We start from the raw sequence: 10792 nt of genomic DNA on the forward strand, positions 1-10792 counted from the left end.
AATAGAGATGGGTAGGTATAAAAGCATCATCCTCTTACTGACTGCTCCAGCTGCCACTTCACATTCACAATGGTAGGTGGAGACACTGACACTGACTGAGATATGCCGCGACATGCCGCGGCAAACATGTCGTATGGCAACATCAGAGGAATATGACTTTTCCTCGGTTATTTTCATCTAAATGGGCCCGGACTGCGTTCAGGATAACCTGTTCGGGGACAACCGCTGCATTTTTTTTTTCTTCTTAGTTTTTTATTTTCATTTTATTGTTGCTCCCAGAATAACTTTTCCTCTGTCCTGTCTTCTTTTATTCCCTCCTTCCAGATGTTTGTTTTGCTCGTGCCGGCCGTGCTGCTGTTGGCAGCGCGCACCACTCTGGTGAACAGCGTCGCCTCGCCGCTGACCTACGAAGACAAGGACCCGCTCACTGGCGAGCCAGTGCAGTGTGACCGCTGCCCCCCGGGGGCCTACCTGCGCGCAAGCTGCTCGTCGACGAGGGAGACCCAGTGCGCACAGTGTCCAGAGGGCTCGTTCACAGAGCTTTGGAACTACATAGACAAATGTTTACGCTGCGGGGTCTGCGGACACAACCAGGTGGTGAAGAAGGCGTGCACTGCCGACAGCGACTGCCAGTGCGAGTGTAAACAGGGGTACTACTACAGAGAGGAGTTCGGCATGTGCGTCCGCCACAGCGAGTGTCCGTCCGCACAGGGGGTGTTCACCAAAGGTAGAGCGACCAAGACGCGTTCATAATCTCAAAGCTTTTCACAGGGTACAGATCAGCAGCAACATACCTTTAAGCGGTTACTTGTCATTCACTAGTAATGAGTTCCACCTGTGATTTCCAGGTGTGACATGTCAAAATGCCAGCTTGGAAACAAAGTCTACTGGCAGAGGCATTTATCCCAACAGCTTAAATCGGAAATGTTTGACACAGATGACAGCTTTAGAAATCTTAAGCTGTTTCCATTAAAACACCAACAGGAAATATCAGCAATCTGTGAAAGCATAGCAAACTTCACGTTTACCTGCTCTCTTCATTTGATATGGACATTCATTTCATATCAGCTTGTAAGCTTCACAGTCCGACAATTCGTCACCAACTTTTGAAGTAAAACTGTTACCATGGAGACAGCTGAACAGTTTTGAAACATGAAGATGTTGAGGAGCTAACACAGTGTGTGCTATCTCCAAACAAATGTCAAGGTCTAACAACTAATATCAGCATGTCGCATCCTTTGCATGCGTTTCCTTAACTTCACAGAAGCAGGGCTGATTTTAAAAGTTCTGACCTAAAGACCAAAACTGAAACAACTGAACGTAATCCCTTTGAGGAGAAATGAAAACATGCTGCCTCACAGAGGCCAGATGAAACTTAACCTGTTATACAAAAGGAACAAAATAATGTGGGATGGTGCTTCTGAGCAAGCTCAATTCTGGTCCTGTAATATTTCTACTGTAATAGAAATGTGACAGTCATTTCACTGGCTGTTGCTCTTTTTGGGCTTGGAAATAAGCGTGTTAAACACTCGCCTGTTAAATTCAAGCACATCCAAATCGTTGGATGGAAGTGAAATATGAAGCTTCATTAACCTTGGAAAGGTGTTTTCAAAGCAAAAAGCGGTCATTGTTCTTAATCAAGACATCTGATGTGATCCTCCACCAGGTACACCTGAGAAGAACACGGTGTGCCATGTTTGCTCCAGCAACACCTTCTCCAACTTTTCATCTGCTTCCCACAACTGCACGGCACACAAGAACTGTATTGATGCAGGGCTACAGATGGTGCTGAGCGGCTCCACCTGGCACGACAGTGTATGTGCAAACTGCACGGAGCTCAAAGGTAAGGTCCCATGTTTAAAAAGGATTTTCTAAGCAGAAGAAAAAGCAGGAAGAGGCACATCAAAGTTAAACACAAAGGTGCATTATGTGGCGGTATGTGTGCGGCATGAATGAAAATTTGTTGACAAAGATGCAAACGATAAATCAATAATTCAAAGAAGGTGTAAAATATCTAATCGGTGATTTGAAGCAGATGTTAATGTTTAACTATCAGTGATTACACTAGGAGTTTTGACTGATAAAGAAAGAGATGGGTAAAAAATAGAATTTAATTACCCTCTGCAATCACACCATGTCATTAATTATGATTACAATTAATTGAATTCCAATTGGCTTGAATTGGACTTTATTATCTAAGTGCCTTGAGATGACATTTGTTGTATTTGGCGCTATTTAAATAAAAATGAATTGAATTGAATTAAAACATCTAAATACCTTTCACTTCAAAAACTTAACTGAGCATGGCATTCCAACCACAACAGGTTTTATTTTCAGTTTCTGTTGTAGTAAAACCAGGAATGGCTTCATGATAAGTAAACAGTACTCTCAGAATGAAACTTGACTGTATTGTTATCATACTGGAGTTTTTGTGTCATCTAATTCTTTGCTGATATTTTATCTTAACTGTAATTTGCAGATGGAGCGGACTACCTCAGAGAAATCATCCCAGCTTTTTTCGTTCACCAAAAAATGAACATCAAACGCCTGCGCCGAATCGTGCACAAGCTCCCTTCTGAGGACGGAAAAAAGAAGGGAAGAACTTCAGAACTCAACTTCTCAGAGCTTCATGCACAGATCAGTGCTTGGGCTGCGTCTGCCACAGCAAAGCATATTCGACAGTTTCCAGACATGCTGATTAAATCAGCAGCAAATGGCTCTGGTGAGAGACTACAGACAAAGCTGAACCATATTGACGCACATCTAATAGAGCAGTGTGGTTTAGGGAGCGTGGCCGAGGGAGTGGAAAGTTCGGCCTAGGTTGAGATAGACAATGTGCTTTATATTGCACTGCATAAATAATGGTTTTGCATTTAAAAAAAAAAGTAAACAGTTTTTCTTTTGTGGAGTTTCACTCTTGCTTTAGTTAAGTTTCACTGTCAGCACAGACTACGTCACTTTTTGCAGAGTTAAAGTAGAATAGTAATTAATAGGAAAAGTCCACATACTTCACTGTACACATTAGGCAAGGCAAGTTTATTTGTAGAGCACAATTCGTACACAAGGCAGTTCAAAGTTCTTTACAGCTACATAAAATCACAAGAATGCAAATAAAATCCTCCCATAAAAAATAATAATTTATGAATTTAATTAAGTGAAAAGTGCAGATGGAATACTTCCAGTTGTCATTTGCACAGCTAAATACAACTGTTTTCAGCCCGGATTTAAACATTGAGGCATGTCTCACATCTTCTGGAAGACTGTTCCAGATTTCAGGAGCATAAAACTGAAACGCAGCTTCACCTTGTTTAGTCCTGACTCTGGGCACCAGCAGGAGTCCGAGCTGGTTCACAAGGCTCTAACATGTCAGAGCTGTAATTTGGCGCTAGACCATGAAACTTGTACACAAGCAGAGCTGGAAGCCAGTGCAGAGACCTGAGCACTGGACTAATATGGTTGTATTTCCTGGTTCTAGTCAGGACTCGAGCAGCAGCGTTCTGGATGTACTGCAGCTGTCTTACAGCCCGTTTAGAGCCCAGTGAGCAGGCCGTTACAGCAGTCTAACCTGCTGGAGACAAACGCATGGATCAGTCTTTCTAAGTCTGGTTTAGACACTATTCCTTTGATTCTGGCAATGTTTTTTAGATGGTAAAAAGCTGCTGATGTTACAGATTTAATGTGGCTGTTAAAGTTCAGGTCTGAGTCCAATATTACCCCGAGATTTCTAACTTGATTATTAGGTTTTAGAAAGAGAGTCTCAAGGTGACTGATAACACTTTCTCTTTGTTTCTGTGGGCCACAGACAATGATTTCAGGTTTGTCTGAGTTTAGCTGGAGAAAATTGTTTTGCATCCACACACTGATCTGTTCGATGCAGCGACACAATGTATCTACAGGCCCGTGTTCTCCTGCCGTCAGTGACACGTAGATCTGAGTGTCATCTGCATAGTTGTGGTAGGACACATTATAGCTGCGTATTAGCTGGCCTAGAGGAAGCATGTACAGATTGAACAATAGGGGTTTCAGGATTGACCCATGGGGAAACCCACAGGTCATAGCCATTTGGTCTGAGACACAGTTACCAATTTCAACAAAATACTTCTTGTCCTCGAGATAGGACTTGAACCGGTTTAAAGCACGACCAGAGATTCCCACCCAGTCTTCTAACCTCTGTAATAAGATCGCATGGTCAACTGTGTCAAAGGCAGCACTCAGGTCCAGCAGAACTAAGACTGTGACTTCAGTTGCATCTGTGTTCAGGCGGATGTCATTTGTCACCTTGATCAGAGCTGTCTCAGTGCTGTGGTGGGGCCTAAAGCCTGATTGGAAAATATCAAAAACATTGTTAGAAAGGAGAAAGTAAGCTGTTGGTATACAACTTTTTCTAGGACTTTGCCTAAGAATGGCAGGTTTGATATGGGCCGGTAGTTGTTCAGTACTGTGGCATCAAGATTGCTCTTCTTTAGAAGAGGCTTAATGACAGCAGTTTTTAAGGCCTTTGGAAATGTTCCAGTCTGGAGTGAGATGTTGACTAGATGAGCGAGTTGTGGTAACAAACTGCTCAGCACAGACTTTAGGAATCTAGTGGGCAACTCATCAAGGCAGCACGTTGATGAACTCAGACTGCAGATGGTCTCTTCGACTGTTTTGTCAGTAACAGGTGTGAAATGTGTCAGCTCTAGGTGTCTAGCTGGCTGCAGAGTAGTTATTTGTGTTGTGGAAATTATTGGATTTTAAATGCCTTGAACTTTGTCATTAAAGAATATTGCAAACTCATTACACTTGGATGTAGAAATGAGTTCTAAAGGCAGTGAAACTGGAGGGTTTGTTAATCTGTTTACTGTAGCAAACAGGATAGGAGAGTTGTTACTGCAGTTTTTGATGATTTCAGAAAAATAACTCTCCCTTGTTCTACGCAAAGTCTAGTTGAACACACATAGCTTTTCTTTGAAAATCTCATAATGAACCTGGAGCTTTGACTTGCGCCATTTCCGTTCGGCTCCCTTTTTCTGTGCCCTGACTGACTCTTCTTTCCTCCATGGCGCCCTTTGCCTACTTTTAACCATTTTAACCTTGACAGAAGCAGTGGTATCCAAAACATTTAAGAGACTTGATGTGTAAGATTTCAACAGATCATAATCATTAGAGCATGGGGTATCCTCAGACCTAATCATTTCCATAAACTTTGTTAGACATGACATTTCCAGAACAGCGATGAGTTCTTTAGCTTGCTTGTTATGGGCTACATTCAATCCTCCTGTTGTGACTAAACGGTCAAAAGCAGTGCACACAATTGAAAGCAATTCAGTAAACATTCTCCCCATTTTAATTGTTTTTATTATTTTCTATTATTATTTCATTACCCGGAAGGACCAGGGCAACCAAACATGATTTTGTAACCAAAACTAATAAATGCTATAAAACAAAATATGAGACAACATGTTTTAGTTGACACTTTATTTATGGGTTGGGTGATTTTTGAACAGCCATAGAGGGAGAAAACACTCAATTCATTGACCAATTTATTTTGAAAAGTTGATGCCTACTGTAAATCTACCTCTTTCCGAACGTGCAGTTAAAGACAGATGTTGCACTTGTTGGTTCTGCTCATTTCTAAGGTTTCATAGTTTTACATTGGAAATAAACAAGTGAACACATATCTTAATTTATTTTTTGTATTTATATGAATGAAGTAACATGAATGAAGGACATCAGTGGGACAAGATGAGGAGCTGCTTTGATTGTCATTCATTATTTTATACATGAATAATGAAAATAATTGCATGCATGTATTAATGGACTTGAGTGCTTTGAATAATGCTCAAATAAAAATTATAAATAAAATATATAATCAGTGCTGAGCAGTTTTATTTCATTGCCTGAAAAAATGAGTAATCTTTATCACTTTGTTCAGCTTCTTTGAATCAGTGCCTCCAACACTTTCATTATATACTGAAAACTCACCACGTGTCCCTGTGAAGGTGGTCACTCTACAAGCTTAGGTCCTTTATCAGAGGCTTGGGTGCCTAAGGGTCCATTCCTTGGACTCTAGTGTGGCTGCTGGGACTCCTGTTGGAGTTACTCTCCTAGTATGAGTCACAGCCCAAAATCTCTTATCTTGGTATTTTTCAAGCACCAAGATTTTTTGCTGTATCCATCACTTCCGTTTTCCTCTGCTGTTTACCGACCACTAATATGTCTGACAGGGTGGCTATCGCTGATTTATCAGTCTAAATCTGGAAGTCCCACAGATGATTTCCACCACCTTTGGAAATATCTCCCACTTTGACTTTGGAACTTCCTTACCCATACACTGAACAGATGTACATGATTCCAGCCTCTTGGTTTTGAATGCTATGTGTGAACTGTAGCTGACTGGTCCTCTTTCACTCTGCTATTATTTTATGGAATGTCTCAAATGCCTCTTTGCACTTGGGGTCCTGCATGGTGGGATACACCCAAGCCTCTAGTGCTCAGTGACTGTTCTTGTGACGCCATGATTAGTGATATACTAACACATACACAGTACCAGTAAAACATTTGAAAACCCATCCATATTTTTTCTATACCCATTTACCTTTACCCCAGCTGTCATCAGGTGAGAGGTGAGGACACTGGATATACCACCAATTCATAACATGGCAGACACAGAAAACAAACAAGACAGAGCATGCATGCTTACAGTAACATCTATGGTCAGATTAGAAACAATGATTAACCAAGTATTCAAATTTTTGGACTGTTTGAGGAAGCAAATGAACGTGGAGAAAAGTCCTGATAGCACAAGGAGAACATGCAGGGGCAAACCTGAGCTGAGATTCGAACCGGGAGCATTTAATCATATTCATTGGACTGAAAAAGGGTAAGTTACAGTTTTTCTCGATTGGTTTGGCTCATTTCTTGAAACTGAGATGACATTCCTATAACTATGGGGTCACTTGGCCAAACAGACTTGCAGTTCTTCACAACACTTGAGATAACCAGCAAAATGTCATATGTCTCCCAAAACGTTCATTCTTGCTTCAAAATGAAGTCCCTGTCCCATATAATTAGTCAGTACCATATAAATGGCATAGATCCTTCTCAATTGCTTTGGCACATTTTCATTCATTTTGTCCTCCTGTCAAAATAAACTGGACGGTGCAGAACAACTACATGGATCCTCATCACATGCTCATATCGCTCCAAAAATAGTTTACCCATGTGTCAAAACTAAATTCCTTTCTTTTTGTACACAAATCATCAGTGCTTCCAAAATGCATTGTCCCTTTGGCATTGTGTAAACACTGCAAGTCAAAATGATTAGATGTTTTGTCTTTATGGAAAAGGTCTAGCTAAAGGAATACAATTTTCACACCACACACACTGCACTCATTCTGCTGAGGAAATTGTAACTATTTTTATTCACAAGTACATTTTTACACATTACTGTAGGTAGGAAAGAAAAAAACTACAAAGGAAAAGGTATATAATATAGGCCTATGTATGTATACAAAATACAAAAACCTGCAAGAACCAAAACCAAAATACATTACAGTAGTCTATGTTTCAGTAAAAAAAAAAAAACCCAGTCAAGCATCACAAATGAAATGCAGTAATATTCTGACTACTCTGTGTCACTTCCCTCTTGCTCCTGGTCACCCTCCTCATCCTCCGGGCCATCCATCCGCTGCAGTCTGTTTGGACATAAATTCTCGTCAACATCGCATCTGATGTCTTCTCTAGCAATGCACCGTGGGAAGAAGCGCCTTGAATGCCTTAGTCATCCTCTACTGATCGCCTGTGATATCCTCACAGGCAGCATCCATCGCATTGAGGAGGGACCTCTGGTTCTGAGCATGATGCTCATACACTCTCCATCTCCAAGCAGAGAAAAATTCCTCAATAGGGTTAAGGAATGGAGAGTAGGGAGGAAGTGGGACATTATGCATCCTTGAATGCGTCTCGAACCATGCCCTGATGCGTTGGCCACGGTGAAAACTGACGTTGTCCCACACAACAACAAACTGGGGTAGGTGGAGCGCTTCGAGACCCTCTCGTTCTCTGGAACTAAATCTAAATATAAACGGTCAAGGAAACGGAGGAGCTTCTCAGTATTGTATGGGCCCAAGCTTGCCGTGTGTGGCCACACCATTTTCAGAAATGGCCGCACACATGGTAATATCCCCCCCCCCCCGCTGGCCAGGGACATCCACTGTGGCCCGCTGGCCAATGATATTTCAGCCACGCCTGCAGCCCTTGGCCAGGTTGAACCCTGCCTCATCAACGAATACAAGTATATGGGGGATGTCATTCCCCTCTAGTGCCAGGATTCTCTACAAAAGAGAAAAAAAACAAATCAGTCATATAGATGGGTCACCACACGGTCAGTAATACTCTTCACAAAGTATACATAACCCACTGTTCCAAACCTAGAGTGCAGGCATATGCAGAGGTTCTGCAGGTAGTTTTTTCACACAAATAGAAGGGAGACATAATGATGAGAGTGTTCTGTTACAGTTCTTTGGCAAAATACTGTGGTCAGATACTGCATTGTAAAGCTGGATTCCAAAGGTAAGGAGGATACTGGTAACCCTCAGAAATTGGAACCTCTGCATAGTGTAGGCTATACGAACTGATAGAGCATGAATAACTGGCTTACCTGCACATACTGGTACCGCAGCTCTTTCACTCTGTCTGTGTTTCGATCGAATGGTACTCTGTAGATCTGCTTCATGGTGCTGAGGTTTTTCTTCAGTACACGGTCTATTGTGGAAATGCTGATGGAGTTGATGTTTTGGAAGACTGTGTTGTTTTGGAGGATTGTGTCACGGATCTGTGTCAGTGTTATTGCATTATTTGCAATGACCATGTTGCAGATCTCTTCTTCTTGGCGATTGGTGAGCAGTCTTCTTCTCCCACCTACATGACGCTGTCGCCCAATCCTGCACAGACAAAGACAATATGACTATTTGTAGTGTTTGTCTTGTGTCTTTGTTACATATTGTCAATCACTGTAATGGCTGTATTGTGTACTGCTTCATTCTGCTATCATTCTATAGCTTTTGTAGGCTACTTACAAATGTACTGCAATATTGCACAACTGTAAACTGCAACACATGTCCGACACTGATTTATGCCCCGGGCGAAACCCGGTGCCCCCCACCTCACCCTCACCCTCGTTTTTTTTTTTTTTATGCCCCCCCCCCCCTGCTCACCCTCGGTTTTTTTTTGGATGTTTTTTTTTTTCACCTGTAATGTGGGACACTCCTCCTCGTCAGAACCTGCTTTCACCTGTCACAAACTGTCACCATGCCAGATTCAATATATTCAAAATATCATCCTCCTCCCCTCCTTTGGCAGGCATATCTTTTCTCTTCACGGCCGGCTGTCCCAACCATCGCCTTATTTTGTTAGTGTTTGCGTCTGTATTTGTACCAATAACACGCTGTCAAATAGACCCCTTCTCAATGCATTCATTCACAATGATGGAGCAGAGTCAACTAAATAAAGACAGAAGTGTCCCAAATACAAAAATCAAATGGTGAATGACACCCCATTTGTGCATGTTAAGCTAACTGCTTGTTATAATACGATAAGTGTTTTATTACTTTGCATGTCTTCCAAAAAAGAAAATAATCAGACGCAGGGTAGCAAAACATTATGGGCCTGAAAACGAAACTTAGAAAATCGGCTCGGCGCATGCACAAAGTAGTAATTCTCGACAAGTAGGAGAAATCGGCTGAACACCGGCGTCTATCGTATTTCCAAACCAAGAGTGACCCACTCCCCTAGTACGGCAGCCTCGGTGGATGCGTTCCCATAGAAACTGCGCTCGCGCGTCCCGCGAAATAGATGGTAAAGTTCCTCATTTATCATCGGCCAAGTCGGCTAGTGAGTTTTTTTAATACACGCCAAAAATAACTTTCACCCGCATTTGGCGGGTGTTAATTTAGAGCCCTGGTATAAACGAGCAGCAAACGAACCTAGTCTGCACAGAGGTCTTTGACAGCTAACAACACAGCCTGACTAGTTGTTAGCTAACTGCCTAGCACTAGATAAAAATAAAAGAACACAACTGCAATGTAACTTATCCAAGTAGTAACAAAAACACTTCAAAATATTATAATTATGTATTACCATACGAGCAAGAAACTGAAAGCTGGACAAATGAAAAACTTAACGGCAAACAGGATCATCACAAAACCTTACCTCACCTCCAGCGGAGAATCAGCTGGCTACGCACACGGACGCGTGAGGGGGTGGGCGGAGATAGACTGATGTCAACTGTCATCATAGACTGTCCGAGCGGTGTAAATCCAGGCTCGAATCAAGCGCACCGCTGATTTTTTTTTTTTTTTTTTTCTCCACCAGATGCTCATTGATCATTTAAGCCGTGTCAGAAAAGAGGCAGACTGCTAACCGCAAAACTTAGTCAGAGAGGGCATCAAGGCCACTGTGGCCTTATGGCAGATATAATTTTCAAGGGCACAAGGCCAAAGTGGGAGGGCACGAGGGCCATGGCCCTCGTGGCCCTCGTGAAATTCCTTCCTTCCTTGTTTAGAATATAATGTAATACTAATGTTTAAATAAACCAATTCTAAACAAAATAGTGTGTGTAACTTAAAACATATACCTAAATAAATTATAACACTTTTGTGTTATAAAGCTTCAAGTATGATAGAACTTAATAGCCTGATAAACCAGCCTAAATGGATTGGATGTCTAATTTAGTCTGGCACCGATCAATGGATACAACGGAACATTGTTGATGAGCACAACCCGTTGTCTTTCAAACCGCGTCTGTGCCTAT

General features: G+C 41.9%; 1 protein-coding gene across 1 annotated transcript; it reads left to right on the forward strand.

Annotated features, from left to right (window-relative positions):
- On the forward strand, nt 1-5851 carry tnfrsf11b (tumor necrosis factor receptor superfamily, member 11b). The gene is made up of 4 exons (XM_075449823.1): nt 1-72; nt 325-727; nt 1667-1843; nt 2480-5851. Exons 1-4 carry the CDS (start codon nt 70-72, stop codon nt 2818-2820), a joined length of 924 nt encoding a protein of 307 aa, XP_075305938.1. The 5' UTR covers nt 1-69; the 3' UTR covers nt 2821-5851.
- Nucleotides 5852-10792: the final 4941 nt, after the last annotated feature.

Source organism: Odontesthes bonariensis, chromosome 18, assembly GCF_027942865.1.
Source record: "Odontesthes bonariensis isolate fOdoBon6 chromosome 18, fOdoBon6.hap1, whole genome shotgun sequence".
Taxonomy (NCBI): Eukaryota; Metazoa; Chordata; class Actinopteri; order Atheriniformes; family Atherinopsidae; genus Odontesthes; species Odontesthes bonariensis.

What these genes read in the sequence shown, in the direction of transcription:
- tnfrsf11b (XM_075449823.1), top strand. An exon ending in ACAGGGGGTGTTCACCAAAG is followed by an intron (nt 728 to 1,666) that starts GTAGAGCGACCA and finishes ATCCTCCACCAG; the next exon opens with GTACACCTGAGAAGAACACG. An exon ending in AAACTGCACGGAGCTCAAAG is followed by an intron (nt 1,844 to 2,479) that starts GTAAGGTCCCAT and finishes TGTAATTTGCAG; the next exon opens with ATGGAGCGGACTACCTCAGA.